This window comes from Pseudopodoces humilis, chromosome 13, assembly GCF_049639895.1.
Source record: "Pseudopodoces humilis isolate 2021_Gansu_Grassland_sample_001 chromosome 13, ASM4963989v1, whole genome shotgun sequence".
NCBI classification, from domain to species: Eukaryota; Metazoa; Chordata; class Aves; order Passeriformes; family Paridae; genus Pseudopodoces; species Pseudopodoces humilis.
This window is the reverse complement of record NC_142212.1, coordinates 7,852,335-7,871,317: the sequence shown is the minus strand read 5'-3', so window position 1 is coordinate 7,871,317 and position 18,983 is coordinate 7,852,335. Positions and strand designations below refer to the sequence as shown.

The 18,983-nt window shown below is 36.4% G+C and overlaps 1 protein-coding gene across 1 annotated transcript in view; it reads right to left on the bottom strand.

Annotated features, from left to right (window-relative positions):
- CACNA2D3 (calcium voltage-gated channel auxiliary subunit alpha2delta 3) overlaps positions 1-18,983 on the bottom strand; it is a 387,704-nt gene that overhangs the window by 76,118 nt on the left and 292,603 nt on the right. Inside the window, exons 17-26 of the mRNA XM_088061797.1 lie at positions 16,762-16,845; positions 11,736-11,807; positions 11,439-11,500; positions 9,523-9,590; positions 7,776-7,821; positions 7,534-7,625; positions 6,622-6,715; positions 4,931-5,026; positions 3,684-3,805; positions 3,051-3,131 (exon numbers count right to left, since the gene is read on the bottom strand). Coding sequence (XP_087917923.1) covers positions 3,051-3,131; positions 3,684-3,805; positions 4,931-5,026; positions 6,622-6,715; positions 7,534-7,625; positions 7,776-7,821; positions 9,523-9,590; positions 11,439-11,500; positions 11,736-11,807; positions 16,762-16,845 — 817 coding nt within the window. The remainder of the gene's footprint in view (positions 1-3,050; positions 3,132-3,683; positions 3,806-4,930; positions 5,027-6,621; positions 6,716-7,533; positions 7,626-7,775; positions 7,822-9,522; positions 9,591-11,438; positions 11,501-11,735; positions 11,808-16,761; positions 16,846-18,983) is intronic.

Genomic DNA, 18,983 nt, shown 5'->3' with positions numbered 1-18,983 from the left:
ATTTCAATGTAATCTTGATATAGAAGATATGATGACAGAAACCACTCAGCTAAAATAATTTTGAGCATAAATGTGTTTAAATCTAAAGAAAGCCCTGCCTGCAGTAGTACTGTCACTTCCCTCCTGCAACTGAACTGAACTCTGTACACACAGCTGTAAATATGATGCCACTACAATTATATAAAAGATTTATCTGCACACCTTCTATAGAAATTTGCATTCATTTAAGTAAACAAACAAAAAAAAAATCACAGTCTCAATTGGAAGAAGCAGGAGAGGTTTTAGAAAAAAATGACATGGGCTTTTTGCCAAGAAGCAAAGACATTCTGACAGGGAACTGGTATTAGTAGGTACAGATGGTGAAACAGCAGCAACACAATTGTTCTGTAGAAACAGTCTGCAGACTCACTGACTTCAGGATTTTTTGTCTATTTTATACAGTTGAGTCTTTGCTATTTGCAATAAGCCTTAGACTTTTATATGAAATCTGTCATAAGTGATGGGTTTCTAAATAAAAAACACAAACCCCTGACAACAACAAACAAAAAAAATCCCACTACAAACAAACAACTACAACAAAAAAAAACCCAAAAAACAAAACAACAACAAAAAACCCAAAATAAAACAAAAAACCCAAAACCTACTCTATGGATTTTGCAGTAAGAGTTGGTTTTGTTCCTTTTTTCCCCTCTTATGGGCAGGAATAACTCGAGTTTCCATTTTATAACAATATTCTTGTTTCTTTTTGCCAGATTTAAACTCTTGTAGTGATCTGTAATAAACAGCATTCTGGCACAGCTTAATTTTCAGTCAAATCCCTCTAGGGAACAGAGTGATTTAACATGAAATGTGTATCCCGTCCTGCTGCTTACTGTAATCTACTCAGACCAAATGGGGATAAGCAATACTTACTTCACACAAATTAAAATGAGATGTTTTGGCCAAATTTGAACTCCAATGGAGATATTTGAAAACATTACCCATAATCTTACTTTAGTCTCCCAAGTCTGGCGAATAAAAACTTCAAACTTCTCCATTTTATCACTGCTCCAGTTTCTGCCTCCAAATCCATTTTGCTTAACATAGGATATTGTCAGCCTTATAATAAAACCTAAAAATTGAACTAGATGCTGGGTACTTTCTTGAAAGTTTTCTGAGGGAAATTAGGACTGACATGTCCCATTCATGATCTTAATGAGAACAAGAACAGTGCATATACTTATTTGTCTCTGAGCTGGGTGAGTGATACTTTCATAGAAAAAAGTTTGTACAGACCCACGGTGGCTTCCCACCAAAAAGAAAATCACCTGAGTACATGCAGCATATAAGAGGGAAAGGAAAAATTATTCAAAACAAACCCTTAAAAATGCTTCATATTATAAAAAAAAAAATATCTAACACACAGTTTTTAAAGTTTACAGAACTAGAAATAAAAAAAACACTGATGTGTTTCAGAGTGTAGGTACACTGCTCTTACCTTTCGTGGCATTATGCTTTTACAGATGCCATGGAACTCTTCTACATGCTTTGACATTAAAAAGCTTTCAAGACCCTATGTTTATTTTACATAGAAATTATGGGATCCAAACAATTTTAAATGTTCAATAATAAACAGAATTGTTGGCAGAATGGAAGCAATACCTGCTATCCTCTTTTACAATTACTGAAAAATTAAAAACCCCGAAGCTTGTTGACAGTGTATTAGAAGTAATTACATGTGATACCTCCTCAAAGTCAAAACCAAATTGCCAATACTTGTGAGAAAATAAGAAATGTCAGGTTGCCTATTAACAGTACACAGTTTGGAGATGATGTAAAAGTTCATGGTGAAACTTTTGCTAACTCCAAACAACAGAGCGTTCTAGAAATAACATTCAACCTTCTTCCTTGTACAGTGAAAACTCTCAATTACATCTTCAGCACTTTGCAGGTAGCTGCATTGACTTCAGTTTAAAAAATGCTGCTTTATGCTTTAACATGAATATGAAGTCAAAATTAAGATTTCATGAAATGCTATAGAAGAGTTCAATAATTTCTGAAGAATAGATTCTGTAGATTGGAGTCAGACAGCTGCTTTCCTATTTCCTATTCCTTATCAGTGGAAATATTCTGTGTTTGAGGAAAAATATTTGAGATTTTCTGTTTTTCTGGCACATTCTTGTTATTTTAGTATTGTATTCACTGCATTTTTAATAGTATTTTAAATACAAGAAAAAGTAAGTGGGTTCTTGATTTTGTGGAAGGTATGTCATTTTTCTTGAGATAAGAGAGTTTGGTTTCTGGCAAAATAAATAATAAGATTTATCAAAATTCTTTCCTTCTTCAAAGTCAGTAACCATTGGGAACTAGAGAAAAACTGGTCAGATAAGCATCTGAACTTGAGTGAGGAACATCCAGTAATAACAGTTGGATGTTCAACAAAGTTACAACATCCAACAATTTCAAAATTACTTACTCTAGTTTTAAAATCAGTTTGTTTTATCTCTATTCTGTAGTTGTCACACGTCACCTTTCAGTCTTTAGGTACTATTATACTCTTGGCTGACAGTAGATCTCTGTTATTCAGTTTCTGTGCTCTGAACAAATCACATCTCTGATAATCTAGACAAAATCACCACATTTTATCCTGTTATAAAACAATCCTGTTACAGCACAGAATTTTCAAACTTGAAGCCTGGGTGGAACATTTACACAACAAATAGTCCTTTCTTATATTTCTTTTTCCTTATCATAATATAATCTGATTTAGGATGATATAGAATTGTGTCTAACAAAAATGCTTTACAGATAATGGCTGTTTCCATAAAGTGAAACTCAATAGCTGACAGGGAGGTTTGAGAGTAAATTACTAAAGGATCAAGTTCTTGGGGAGAGGAAGCATTAAATGCTCTCTACACTTAGTCATCCAATTATATCTTAGAAGTGCAGCTGCATCCTTGTCTATCTCCTTTTACAAGATTGGATATCTACACCTGCTAACCCAAAAGAGAAAGTGAGGAACTCATAAACTGATTTAAAAAATTAACAAAACGAATAAACTACAACTGTACCTGCAACCACTGGAGATTTCCTGTCATCCAGAAGCTGAATAGCAGTACTGGCTGTCACCACATTGCTCTTGTTGGCAGTTTCTGTGGGGTGTATTAAGGGAGAAAAAAAAATTTAAACAATGTATTGCATAATGAGGATTTTTTCCCTGATTTTAGATAACAGTCTATGTGGCTATAGTGTTCAGAAAATAAAACAGGGAACATCACATATGCACAGAACATACTGCCACAGCCATTTTAAACTCCCCAGCACACCAAAAAAAACCAGGCTTAAAACACTGAAATGATTCATCAGGTTTTGCCTCCCCTGCTAAAAGGGACAGTGAAGCTGACAACTGGCAGGGCTTCCCAATAATGTGGACATTTACTCTGTTGGGCTTTCCCTGCTTAAAGTACTTGTTAAAATGTAATTCTACCTGGGCAAATATTAAAAGTGTCACGGCACATCTTGGGGTTTCACTTGCAGCCCCCAGAAAGACACACCTGGTCAAAGGACCAGTGAAGTAGCTGCAAATTTCAATGCCTATTTCACATCAATATTTGAGATTAGCTCCAAAGCCATTGTACTGACACACTTGGGATCCTTTCAGCAGCGTGCATGCTTCAGAATTTAAGGAATGACAAATGGCAGACCTGTGCTGAATGGGATTGAGTAGACAAAACTCCCAGGTATTTGTTCAGCAGCTCTTCTGTACCAGAGTGGAAAATGGTCAGCATTAAAAATGTTCTCCTTATCTTCAGCTGTCAGGAAGTCTCTTGATAAAAAAGAGAGAAAGAAAACAATTGTTGTTAATTGCATGGCACACAATAGTTTCTAGTATTGGAAGACAAAAAAAATGCAGTCTTTTACAAAAGAAAATGGTTTGGCACAATTTTTCTAATAATACTTTTTCAACAGAAAAGTTAATTTAGTTACTAATAATTATTTGTGATACACAATAACTTTTGCTGTGAAAGACATTAAAAGCACCAAAAACTAGTACCTCTAAGTACCACTAAAATTATTTTTACTGATTTGTACAACTAAAAATGCTTAGTCTAAAAAGCATATATTTTTCAGCACAGTGTAAGAGCTGTGAGCTACACAAAGTGGAAAAGGCACTGGAGATTTTCCTGTTGCCACTGGCATTCACTCCTAGCTAGTGAAAAAATAAAAGTAATTTTACAGTTTATGTTCAAAATATTACCTAGGGGGTGGTAGTGGACAACTAATTATTTTGTTCCTCAATAATGTCAGGGAATGTTGACAGAAGAAAATTTATGGCAAGAGCAAGTATAATGTCCAGTCTGCTGTTCTGGAGCTCTGTGTGACAGTAACAAATTGTAGCACTGTTGATGTCACCTGCTTATACAGCAATACCTGTCCTCAGATAAGCACATAGAACTTTATATTCAATCAACTTTATTTATCATGAATATCAAGCACAGATTTTCTTTTATATGCATAATACCTCCACTAGATTACATGTTCTCCAAGGAAAATGGGAAACTCTTTTATGATGAGATCTTACTCCTCTTTCACCCAGTCCAATTCTGCCACTTGGCTTTATTTCAACACCAAAAGTATTTTCCACAATGACACAAAGTCCCTGAAAAAGCCTACAGGTATTTGTTTTCAGGTGGTGTAGTAAAAGGTGTAGCATGATCATAATTGTTCTCTGAAGAAAAGAGATGTGAGATGTGTGCAGGCGAAGCAAATTTATAGGCTACAAGTGTAAAATAGTTCATTGTTCCAGATGTTCCAGTCAAAGAAAGAACTTAAGGGATCTTAGGATATCTTTCTAACTTGTTCTGTTTGAAGAAACAGTAGATGGGCTTCATAAAAACAAACTTTTGACTCTCTTTTCTTACCTGGCTGCCCTGCAGAGTTTGTTACTTACTGGTTGGTCAGCTGTTCTGGGCCCACAAACAGGTTGATACGAGAGAGCCCAGTCCGTGTCCCAAGGAAGGCAACTTCCACTCCCTTGTCAGAGTTTCTGAAACAGTGCAGAACACAAGCAAAGAATGCTTCAGACAGTAAACAGAGCTGCATCACTGTCTCAGAAAGCACAAGTGTACACATTTCTGGAGAAAGATTATTGTAAGCATAATTCCCTTGTTTATTGATTTACTTTTAAATGCTATTTTTTAAGTTATAGTCATCTGGATTTTGAATAGTCTGCAATGTAGAAATGCTATTTAGACTAAGAACCCCTAAAAAGCCAAACACAATAAATTTTGTAGGATTTGTAGGAAGGGATTATATGGACAGAATAATAGAATAAAGAGGTATGGCATAGCTGTATATAAACTATTTAATAACCACTGACATAGTGATTCTGAGATGGGCAGGAATTCCAGATCTCACTCCCAATCCATTCAGCATTTCTGTGCTGTATTTATGCTTCAAGTCATAGGTGTGACTATTGCTCAGGTAAGCAAACAGATTTAAAACAGGTAGTGGAGTGTCAAACTTAGCTGCCATCAGGACAAGCTTTAGCCTCTAGAATTTGGGAAAAAAAACATGGCAGGCAGCTCAGACTGAACTCTTTTGCTGCACTGTTATCAGTACCAAGCTATTTTAAAACGAATTCTTGTATGGCTGCAAAAACTTCAGTCCCATTACCACAAAACCAGGGACCAGAGCCATTTTATTGTTTCATTAATGAGACAGTGAAGCAAAGTAAAAATCTGAAAGGGCTTCAAAAGTCTCCCACTGGCATCATTCCACAGCTGTCCTTGTGCTTTGGATCTGTTATTTCACTGTGTGGGATGACACCTTACACCTCTCAATGGCCACAGTATATCAGCATGCAAGAATTTCTTATCTTTATCTTCTCAGAGAAGGCTGGCTGATGTTTTGATAAACCAGATCTTATCATGTTGCTCTTATTCATTCAGGAGTTCATGATGTACAGCAAGGTATTTTTTCATTCAACTTTTAGAAAATGGTTGGAATTTAGGAAAATCGAATCGGGATAATCTCCAGAACTGCCTTTCAACCACTGTATTTCATGTAAACTGCTAAGCTTAACACCTGTTTACTCTAATATGGATAAAAACTTGTTACTTAACACCTTAGTACATCATAGCATAAATGAATAAAGTAGAAGATAAAACTCTGAAAAGGACTGACTAATCTCCTAACTCTCCCTAACAGGAATCTGGATCCCAAGTAGTTCTGGAAAATAAACAAATCAAGGATTAAAGAAATTATTTGCAGTGCTAGTTTTTATATATATAATTTATTCTGAGACAAGATACCAATTGCATCAATAATTTTAGTAAGTTTTGCACTAAATTTCTCAAGTACCCTTTGTTAAAAATACACAGAATGATAAACTGCAATTAGGGTACAATTTCACCAGTTCTATTGTGGAAATTGGGTAACCTTTCAGTTAATCATCATGACATACCGTGCAAGATAAACACTTCAGATTGAACTCAAATTTGGTGGTATTTAGGATCAAGTACTTAGTAGAGTATTTTCATGCATACCATTATTTGTTAGACATTCCACCAGTTCATTAACATAAATAAATAAAAATACAGCCATGACTCTTGAATAATGATGGACACAAAGACCACTTACTCTGATTTATTCAATGCTAGACTGGTCCAATAAGCTTCAATTGGTGCACTCACAACTGCATCAAACAAAACTTCCTGGATCAATTCTTTATCACCTACCACAGTACAATAAAATCAGTAAATGTATGTACATATAAAGACTTCTTTTAGATGACTAAACAATATTTTTTTACATTTTATTTTATCTGTGATATGCATTCAAACATTTTGCACCACAGCATTTACTACATAATATTACACTGTATTTTACCACAGTGCAGTTTTTCACATATAATTTCATTGCATTAGCAACAATTTAAGTCAAAACCCAGTGATACTCCACTTCATGTATATTCATGTATATTCTTCATGTATACACTATCTAATGCTCATGTTTGCATATGCCATAAGGATACAAGTAGGTCTAGTAACAGTCACAAAATCTCTGCATTTCTGCAAACATACAGAATAAGCACCTATCTGAATTTTTTATTCTAATTTCCAGTTCAGAAATGCTTATTACATACGCATCCTCCCTAAAATACTCATGAAATATCCAGTATATTCTTTAGAGGTGCAATTCAGGGATTGGTTCCCTTCAGTCTTGTTCAATTTATAAAAACAGATGGAGCGGTAATTTTGAATAGTACAGCTACACCATCTGAACAGAAACTTGAATGTTTGGTAAAAAATTTGTAACATAATTAGTACTACTACTAATAATACATCATTCATTCTAATAAGTAATTATATCTTTATTGATACCCCAGAAAAAGCTTAAAACCAAATAAAATTGCAAAGCAACATCAGTTAAGCAATCCTATCTCAAATCATCACAGGCTAAACGAAGTAGCTTTGCATTTTGTAGAAGGTAAATTATGACAGTTTTTAGCTGAGATAAAGCCTGCAAATCCATGTTGAACAAAGTACTTGCATTGGAGCTCTTTTCCTGTGAGGTAGCGTTTAATTGCTTCTAACTGAGTCATCTGCCGGTGCTCAGGGTGTAAGTCAGTGTTGCAGTAGGACCTGTGAACACGTTGTCAAAACAGGAAAAAGTTATATGTACAAGCACAATCTTTCTTTGTCTTTGGACTAAAGATTGGGCTCCGCAAGCACAAACAATATGAAACCAAGAGGGGCAACAGACACTAATTTCATGCTTTATTTAAGGCTTACCATTCGTCTGCTAAGGATACATCAGGGTGTTCTAAATCATGTAAACCTGTAACAGGAATAAAAATGGGTTATTTAGGGAGAAGTCTGGGTAACAGATGGTTATTTGCATACACTCCATAATATAAACCCTTCTTGGAAGTGCATTATTACCATAATGAAATAAATCACAGTAAACCATGTTCAAATATGCTTTAGGGTTTAACAAACTGTCAAAACTAGTTAAATCAGATCTAAAACTGAAAAGGTAAGAAAAAAAAATTGTGCTGATATGTTTAACTTATACAAGTTACTCACATAATGTATTTAAAATTTAGAAGACAATTTGAACAAAGACAAATGCAAAATGGTAAAGGACTCCTGGTCATACTCCCTTGTTCTCTTTGGCCAGTAAAGTTCTTTATGCTAAAATACACACTTCTCATTTCATGAGAGTTGTTCTCCTCTCTTATAAAGAAAAAAATTATTAAGAACAATTCCCTCAAAACCTAAGCACACGGGCCATGAACACAAGCAGCAATTTATGGGATTATTGAGAAATGTTTTTTGTACCAACAGGTCACACAAATCCTTGTAAATAAGAACTATATCATTAGTTACATAGCACAATAAAAATGTACTTTGGCAATTTTAAAAACTCTTAAAATACTTATCAATAGACAATAAGCACATAGGGTTCAGAAGGCAACAGTTTAACCCCCCGGAGCACATAATGAACAAGAACAGAGTAACTGTGACAAAGGAGGGCAGGGAAGCCAAAACTGGAACTAAAACTGTGCTCCCTGGGGAGGACAGTGAGGTGAAGTGAGAGAGAATCAGTGAAGGTAAGAGTGGGAACTGTTAGTTATGGTTCTGTTAACTCTTCTGGGGGTGCACCTGGGACTCAGACTGACTGAGATGTGTGGCTGCATTAAAGAACATTGGTGAGAAGGATGTTTGGAACAGTCTAGGGAGAGAGTAGCTCCAAGTCTCCTGTTGTGTCCTCTTTGTAGCTGCTGTGCAGGAACCCAAGGAACTTCTCGTTATAACTATCTCTCCTGAGTACGAGAACATATTCATGTCCCAAAATACAGCTGAAGAACAAAAGCCTGAAGAAATTAACTGTCTTGTTTAACATCACTGACTAAACAAGAAGAATCAGAAATAGAGACTTCAGCATAAAATCTGAAAGCATTCCTCTATTGAAACACTTTTTGTTCAGCAGGTTCTAAAATTTTCAACCTTTCCTTCAACCTTCTGAAATGTTTCCACTCTTCCTTCATCTTTAGAAACCTTCTTGCCAAACAACTTTATCACCACACACAGTTGACTCCTCAACTCATTTAGTCAGGGACTTCTCAAAAAGCAAAACCAAAGAGCAGTTCTTTCCCTGGCTACCTCTACTACTATTGACATGTAAATCCTTGTACCTAATGCATGAACCAGTTATAGCTCTGAAAGATTTCACAATGTATAGTCTGTGAACAAAACCAACAGCCATTATAGTGCTCTTAGTGGTTACTTCATTCAAGAAACACCACAAATAATTAACACTGGGCTATGAGTTGTTCTCTGGAACAATGAGAGAGGAGGATGGAGGATGATCCTATCTAAAGAAGATTCACAAATAGTCTGACTGTGCTTAAAACCCTGTGAAGTAAGTGATTTTTAAAGAAAAAAATCTAATTCCCTTATGGAATCTGCAGACAAGGAACTACCAAATTAACAATAAAACTACTGTGTAAGCTACATGAGAAGGTAGGTACCTTACCTTCTTCTACAGTTACATTCCCTCTGAAGAAGTATTTTCCATGTCCTCTAGAGAGAGCCACACCTAAACTGTGCAGAGAAATAAAGCAGACCTTGAAATCTGTGAGGCAAACAATAGCAGACATTCAGAGCTATTTTCATTTTTAACATTTCCAGCTCATGTACTATGATTAACTTAAACTTTTTTGTTTCCAGACCCTCACCAATTATATTTATTGTTCAATTAGTTGCTTCAATGATGTCTCAGTACTGATGTGCCTGCAACAATTGGCTGTATTTATGTGTGCTTAGAGGTGTAGTAAACCATTATTCCCTGGCAAACTAATAAATGAGCCCCTCCAAGCTTACTGCTGTTTACCCAGCATGAGATTTCTTCAGCTGAGCCTTGAACATGACTATGGCCTTACAATAAAGGAGACAGTTTTTTGTAAATCAGACTAAGCTGTTGAGAAGCTACAGAAGTGTGGGAATTGATGGAGCTACTAAGAGGAAAAGAATTTCAAATGTGACAACAGCATCATGTCTCCTCCTGGAGTAATTTTTCTGTGTTTCATATTTTTAGCTAGTATAGCTCTTTTGTATTAACTTCAGCTTCATAAATTCTCAACAGTTATACCCTGTGCTTTGGTCTGGTTTTCAGTCTACCATCTAACACATCCAAGTTTACTCAAGTGGCTGGGGGATCCTCTGCCTCTTGCTATTGAACACAAGCACAGAACACCTTCTGCCATTCATCCATTCATTGAAGAGGATTATCTTGAGCTAGCAATCTGCAGTAATCAGCAAGACTGCAAATGCATGGGCTAGTACTTGAAGTACCTGGAGAGGCACCAAACTCAAGAGCACACAAGCTGCAATCAACAGCTCAGTCTGGGAAAGGGCTGAACACAAAACATCTTTGACACTACAGTGTGCAGTTCTCCTGAATCTACACAACAACCTGAAACTAGATACATACCATATTGAAAAAGGATAGTTTTCCTAACTATATTTCTCTCCTCAGAGCCATAACTCACACTACATCCATGTATGTAACCCCATTTCTGTTTACCTGATAGTGCAAGAGTGCCAGTGCCAAAGAAAAACAAACAAAAAAGAAAAACAAACAGCAACAAAAAAAACCTCCACAAAATAAAAACAAAACAAGAAACCCACTAAGTATTACCACCCATGAATAAATTTGAAGATGCATTAGACGTCAGAGAAAATGTGCCTGTAGTGTCTCTGTGTGGTAATGTAGCTCAAGTTATGTGAAATTCTTCTATTGAAGAAGATTTCAGTTGAGTATTGCAACTGCCAAACTCCTGCCTTAAGTGCAAAGTACAGTTAGGGCTCTTTTGTTAGCAGTTTATTTCTAGTTCATATATGAGCATTTCTAAAGTGGCTACCTGTTTTTCTTCTCCTTTTTTTTTTTTCCTCCTAAAATACATGCCAAAATTACCGGCTTACTTGGTTTTAGTTATAGAAATACACTGAAGGTAGTTCAGAGAAAGAAAACATCCAAACCTCAAATTAGAAGTGAAATACTATCTCATTTTACATTACATTCTTGTTGTGGAAAAAAAAAATAAAATGGGGCTCAAGATGTAGTTACTTAAATGGATTATAGTATTTATAGCTCTCCAAGTACTTGCGAAAGCCTTTCGTTCAGTGTAAACCTCAACTGAATATTTTTTCAATGAAATGTAAGCCATGACAAACACTGTGAGTTTGCCTGTGTGCGCTTGCACAAACTTTCCATCCCTGGAAAAGCTGAAAGGAATGCTGGTAGGCTCCTTTTCCTTGCTATTTTCAGCATTGTCCAGGGATATTTCATTGTCAGCTTTTGCTGATGAGCTTTTAATGAGTTCACAAGCTCTGTATAAGCACAAATCCAATGAGTTGGATGAAATGTCCATTTGTTATGGCCAGCTCTACCTGAATGGAGTACCCTTGATGTCTGTATAATAGTAGTCATTTGTCATCACCAGGACCCGCTTCTAGATTCAGAACAAGAAAGTCAGAAGAGGAGAGGAGAAGAAGTTACTTTGCTATAAGAAATGTATAAAAGATCAAGTGGTTAGTCACTGATATAATTAGAAGCAAAGTTTACATTCAGTGAGTGAAAAAGAATATATATACTGCAGGGAGCCATATTTATAGCAACCTTAAAAATAGTTTAAAAACTATCTGCTTGCTTTACATTTAGTTGGAATAGTATTTTAGACATGGTACCCCTTTGTCCACTGTCTTCTTCACTTCCATGGAGAATTTTCCTGTTTTTCGGTTCACCATTGCATTTCGAAGCTGAAATGAAGGAAATGTGTGTCAATTCCTTTATTTGCTTTTCCTCTAATCCCTTTAACTCTGAGCCCTGTAATACACTCATTTGGCCTAAGTAGCACTCAAGTTTCTTCATTTCTTCATTTTCAACAATTCTACTACACCCTGGAGAGCCCATTTACAGATTTTATTAGTGACTGTATAGGCCAAGGCTCCTGCCATACAGTTTCAAGCTAAGGTACATAAGATAGGAGCTCTCTGCATCCTTCATAGTAAAATACCTTTTTGTGTAGTAATCTGGATTTTATTCGGTATGAACAGTGTAACTGACTGCTATTCTGCATTTACTGCATGGCAAGGCAAGGGCTAGATTCCTAGCTGGATTTAGTTGGTTAGACCGGGCCCAGTGATGAAATACATCAACAATGACATGGATAAGAAGAAAGCAAAAAAAAAAAGAGAAAACCCCGCTTATCTTGCGCTATTTATTCTGCTTAAGAGTCTACATTGGGCTGCATCCTTAATGAGCACCAGAAACCTCATCCTAACTGCATCAAAAATTAACACTAGCCCATGAAAACTAGAATGACAGCCCATTTGATCAGTAACGTGATCCAGTGGGAACACAGAGCCACAGTGCTCTGTAATTCCCTCTGCTTGTTCATTGGTGTCCAGACACCCCTTGCAAGGTATTAAATTTTAGCTCTGTGGTGGAAGCCCTAAGCCAGTCAAAGCTTTAACAATTGGCCTGGACCTCTCCAAGTTTTCCTATAAGATATTTTAAATCCCCTTCAAAAATGTGTTTTATTGCTTTATAAGCCAAAAAAATCAGAGAAGCTAGGGAAAACAGAAAACAAATGGAAAAGGGTTTATACACAGTGATTTAACTGCTGCTTCTGCAAGTTAAATCTGTTACTTTTTAGATCACCACTACAAACAAACACTCTTGTCCTGTAATTTTACTTTCTGCATGAGATACAGACTACCAGGCCTGGGGGCAGCAGAGTTCCTGGCCCATCATTCCTAAAAACTCTGATCACTCCTAAAAACTTTGCCCATAGCACGCCTTGGTGCTCCCTGCCTTCCTCCCTGAAGACACACCATCTCTTTCTTAGGTGAATGCACCATGATGAGGAAAAGAGTGAAAAAACCCAACAACCAGAGCCCAGGCCTGTAAGCCAAAGTGACCATCAGAGTCCCCAAGGATGAGGACAGGCCACCCCTGCACAGCTGGTCTGAGGGCAGGGTCTCTGGGCTATAACTGAGGAAAGACAAGACAGGTTTGTTGAGAAATCCTCAGCCTTCGGGTTTTGAATTTGCCTATTTATCAGTTCACTTTAGGGAAGAAAAAAAAAAGTTGCTGTTTAACTTACACCATTCATAAATGGAAATTTTTAATTGGAACACTTAGATTTACTAATGGATGACGTGAGTTATTTTGTGAGGAAAAAGCAACTATAGATTTTTTACAGCTGTAATTTTCATCACAATTTGAAAATTCCACTATTGCTAATCAATTCAGAATTTAAAATGCAGGAAAATATTGACAAAATAAGCACTTATATGTCTCTTCTATTGCATATCTATCTAAACACAATTTTGGATTCCTGCTGAATAAATATCTCCTGTTCTACAGTACCTCATGCCAGACTGAGCAGTTCAGTCAAGTTTTAATGAGAAGTTGTGAAAACAGACATATCAATGTGCTCTGCAGGCTGAGTTAGTATGGAGGGAAAAGAGAATTACCAAACTGGCCAGTGAAATATCTAGCTTTATTCTCACAAACAAGTTGAGCATGGCTGACCTATCAAAAACAGAAAACTTTGCAGCTCTTTAAATTTAATTCTAGATTTGAATTAACAGTCTTACTCTTCTGTCAGTGAGTGCAAAAGAATAATTTTTAGCAGGAAGTATATGTAAAATAAAGAATATATTTTACTGTAGATTTTTTTTTTTTTACCAAGACATAATAGGCAATTCTGGAAATAGTTTCCTATTTTAAGTTTTGTGGTTTTGGACTTGGAGAGCTGGTCTTAATTAACCATCTACTTTCTAACATTTACAGAACAGTTCCATTTATCTTTAACATGGTTTTCATTTTTCTCCTATTGGTGCCTCCAGTTGTCTAAGTCCCATTCCTCCCACAAGCCTCAGGCAAGTCATAGATTTACTAAAAGAATCTCCAAACTCTCAGTAGTGTTTAAGATCAAGTCTGCATGTGGGATTTAGAGTTTTCTCTCTCTTTTTTTTTTTTTTTCCCTGCTTGCTGTGATTGCATTTCTTGGCTTTGTAATCCAGTTTCTCAGCTCTTCTGCAGTTTCATCTCCCTCCTCAAATGCATAAAGTAAGCACTGCCTCAGTTGGCTTCAGGCCCCAAAACGTTCATTCATGGTCTTTTTTTTTTTTTAATTTGGAAAAAACCTCAATTCATTCAGCTAGAAATTTTACCAGAAGAATTTTAAGTGAGTTAATGAGGAAAAGGTCTCCATTCAAATTGAAACTTCTCCTCTCTGGTACTGTGCATTTGCAAACCTTGCTGGAAGACACTGTTAACTTAACAAGCTTATGCTAAAATTTCTGTTTCTAATAAAATGCCTTAACTGCAAGATAGCAGGTATTGTTAACCTGGAAAATGAGCTGATATATTTATGACAACAGTATTTCATGGTGAAAAAAATTCTAACCTTAGTTTGGCCACCTTTTCCTCATTGGATCATTGGAGAAAACCCATGTCTTCACCTTTCAGAGTAATAAGCATTATTGCTCCTTCAACAAAATATCTTTCAATCAATTCCTAACAACTCAGTTTCACTGTTGCAGTATGAGATCATTCTGTATTCTTGGAAAACTATGTAACCATTAAATTAATGTGGCAAAACGTAAGAAAATGTCTTAATCAGCTTCTACATAAGTGTTTCATGGGAGAAAAACCAGTAGTAGTCTATGTTATTAAAAGTAGCTATATGAATACATTAATTCTTTCTCTCTGCAGTTAAATAAACAATGCTTTACTACCCGAGCTTGGAAAAAATCAAGAACATCAAATCCAAGGCCTTTTTCATCAAAATGTGAAATAAGATTTTTGCAGCCTTCATATAAGGAAACTCAATTTTTGTAAGGAATTTTCAGAAAAAGTGATGGACCTTAGGGGTCTCAATCAAAGGCAGTACTTAGAGAGAGCTGAATCTGGACTTTTCTGTGTGCTCAGATAGAATCTCAATTATAAATAAAACTTGATTTTCAATGTCACAGAAATAGCTCAGTGTTCCGTAATCTGAACCACTGAACTTCTACTAAGATATGATTGAAAAAAGGGACTAAAATGTGAAAATTAAGCAGAGGAAGTAATAGAAGAAATATAAGGGAAAAAAAAGAAAACAAAGCAAGGACAAATAACAAGAAGAAAAATCATGAAGATTTAAAGACGAAAACTCATGAAAGTTTAAAGAAGAAAAGTCATGAACGTTTAAAATCTATGTGTAGATGCAATAACATTTGAAAGGAGAGAGGAAATTTTAAAAGGTCATTAGCAGAGAAACTGGTTGAGTAATATGTGATCAAAGATAACAGAAAAAGCAGGGTATAAAACATGAAGCCAATGGGATTGCCAAGATTGCAGAAGGTTGCTACAATATATGAAAATCTTATGGGGAGACCTTAAATAGTGCGTGCATAGAAAATGACACAAAGCTATAAAAACGCTGAAAAAGTTTGTGTGTGCACTCCAACACAAAACTTCAACTTAGGAAGTGAAATGGCCTCTGAGGAGAGGCCAAGGACAATCTATCACCTGGTGAAACAGACCCTGCTTAAAACATAGATGAACTGTTTCACTATTCACCAAGGGGGTGGAGAACGAGGAATGCAAGATATATATTTTGTAAGGGAGAAAGAAAATATAGACTTATGTCAGAACAGGGATCAAGAAATTAGGACATCTGAAGACTGACAAGACTCCAGGGGCTGCTGTACGTGATCCATCCCAGATTTCAGAAGGACATGACAAAGTAAATATGGGAACCTTCAGTGGATGTATTCAAACCTCTCTGGAAAAGTAGAGGTATGAGGGACTTGAGAGAAGCTAACACAGGACTGATATTTGAGAAGGGATCGAGGAGACATCTATGAAAAATACAGACATGCAGTCGTGACTTTGGCAGGAGGGACCTTATGGGAAAAACAAAATTACGGGACAGAAAGGTGAACACCTGGAAAGTTACGATTTAATTAGGGACAGTCAGCACAGATTCACACAAAACGAATCATGCCTAACAAATCAGATTTATAGAGGAAGTGACAGAAAGAACAGGCAAAGGTTAAGCCATGGACATAAGGAAAGCTTTTGATACAGTACTGCAGAAAAGGCTAAGCCTGAAAGGTAAGAAAGAATAAGAGTGAACTACAGAGTAGATGGAGCACTGAAAAATGAGGTTAATGGAAAACATTGTGTGATAGACACAGAACTCATGCTCCTGCAGCTACCCATCTATCTGAAATTAGAGTTTGGAGTGAAACTCTGCTCTGCATGTAGGTCAAATAATCCCGTTTTGTTTATCCATCTGATGTTTTTTTGACTTTGTATATTAAGTAAAAACCTCACATTACTTCCATTAAGGAAAGAAGTTCAGCTCATTTCTGAGTTTCAGCAGTTGTCTGGACCAGCCCTAGGGAAACATTCTATTCCTGTTTCTAGTGCTATATTTGCTATCCAGCACAAATACACAATGGGATGCATGGAGACTGTAAGGGTGATGAGTTTTACCAAAAATACAAAGAATCTGTGTTTGTGGTACATGCATATGTAAGGAAGAAGCAATGCAAAACAGTTATAAAAATCTGAATGAAATAAAAGGGACTATTGTCCTTCCCCTCCTGAGAGCAGTCAGGTGGCCTCTCTAATGACTACTTAAACAGTTTCCAGGTACACTAGTGGGATGCAGCAATGTCTTCTGACAGGGTTTTAAAACACATCACTTACCACATCATCTCTGTCTTCCCACTCCACTTCAGAAAGGTCCACACTACTGTAGTTGGGCTTCCTTCGTTTCTTTCCCTCTTCATACTGGTATCAAAAAGGTGAAATTGTTAGCACATCCTGTTTTATTTGCAAAACAAATTTGATTTTGTATCAGAAAATTAAAAAAAATTCTAAATGCATGCTGATGGTCGGCAATACATTTAGCAATAGGTGGCTTAATTCACACAAAGTGCACCATACTGCTGCATAAATGCTCCTTGTGAACTAAAACCCTATATCTCATGATTATTTGCATGATCTCTTGCCATGATGCAGTGCTTTTCTTGATGGACACACAGGGTGGACAACTTCAGCTGCTGTACCTTCTTCTCCCCATATGGAAAATACACAAGACCTTGGATCTTGCAGTTTTTGTTAAATATCTCCAACTGGCTCTTTCAGCTGTACAGAAAGTTATATTTACTATAATCTTATCAACAAAATGTTTATCCATTTCATTCCAAACAAGATAAAATGCAAGTCTTTGGGAAGTATGGTGTTAATGTTTGCTGATATTGCATTTTATCTACAACTTCATGGGGAAAAGTAACATAGTAATAATGATAATGTAGGGTGTTTTATCACTACTCACTGTTACGCTGTAAATCACACATTTAAAATAAACATTCTTGTGACAAATTAATTTGACACCGAAGTGTTTATAACGTGGGAAATTCTGCCCTCTGCTGAACATTCAAAATCAGCCTATTAGTGCAACCACACGAACCTGGCTCAGTGGAAGAAAGGAGTGCTTAGGAAGACCTATGAATAAAGAATCTGACTGGTTAAGTAAAATTAGGAGAGTACACTTGAAAAAAAAGTAAATTTGGGAAAGAATCAGCATAACATGAAATCCGGTCTTTGATCAAGAGAAACCACAAGTCTGTTTATGAGGTATGACAGGAGACATTGTGATGCTGTGAAATATCCCCAAACTGCTTTTGTGACTACTCAGCAGAGGATAGAAGCTGTACCTGTAAGGCAATATATATGGCTGATTCTCCTCCCTCAGGCCAGGACCAAGTAGACCATAAACCAAACCTGTCAGTGTTTGAGACAAGCCATTCATCACCACAGCCAGTGCTGCAGGCACTTTCAGTCATGTTCTGCAGATTACACAAAGACCAAGGGAAAGCCTTGCTCTCTGAGCACTAAGAAGGTTATTTCCATCCTGACTTTTTCCTCTCTGAATTAAAAATTCTCATATAAATCCCACAGTTGCTTTTGTAGACATTACTTAAAAATAGGAACAACAAAAATCTTCCTGAACAGCAAAATTTTACAAATCTTGACTACAATACCATAATCACAAAGAGATTTTGAGATATTGGTAGCACTGTAAAGTTTCTCCTAGTACAGGCTTCACTGAGCTTCCTTAATTTTTGCTCATAAAGAATTGGATACCCTATATTTTCTTAAAGACAGTTCTTCCAGGAAATTCTATGGGATAAAATCCTGAGTCAACTCTCGTCTTTTGAATAAAAAAAATCCCAGTGATTGGTGTAAGTTCTGAGAAGTGATAAAGATGCAATTGAAAAATATTTTCATGCACTTTTCTTGCCCTCTGCTAGAAACCACTATTCTTGTAACAAGGTTGTCTAATTCTCATCTACTACTATTCAACAGACGGGTAGAGAGATGCAAAGAACTTCTGCTTTTAGCACACCCCAGATTTTGAATTCAGGCAGCTCAGTTCTACAATTAGTTCTTGCTGTGTGACAGCCCTGATAGCTAGAGAGATAACTATAGCCAAATACTGAAGTACAAAATTTGCAGGCAATCTAATTAAATCTCAGAAGAATAACATATGAGAGGATAACATCCCAGTCATTGCCAGGGCTTGATTTCTGTAGCTGTGTTTTGCAAGCCTTTCACTATGGCTGCAGCTATATCAATATTATCTTTAATCTTTACAGGGAGTAACTACATCTATTCTCTGTGGCTGCACCAATTAACTGAATAAATCTTTGATTTGATTTAGTCATTCTAGTATAGAAATGGTTACAGTCAAGCTCTGAAATGCTGAGAGCGGAACAGTGTTACAGAGACATTAGCTGGGATCATTTGAGTAGAGCAAACAGCTCCTGTACTGATTCCAATGTTTAATTACATCCTCCCTCACAGATGTTGAAGAGCTTCTGGGCTATACTGCATCCTCAGACATGTGCAGATCCTTAGGCCAA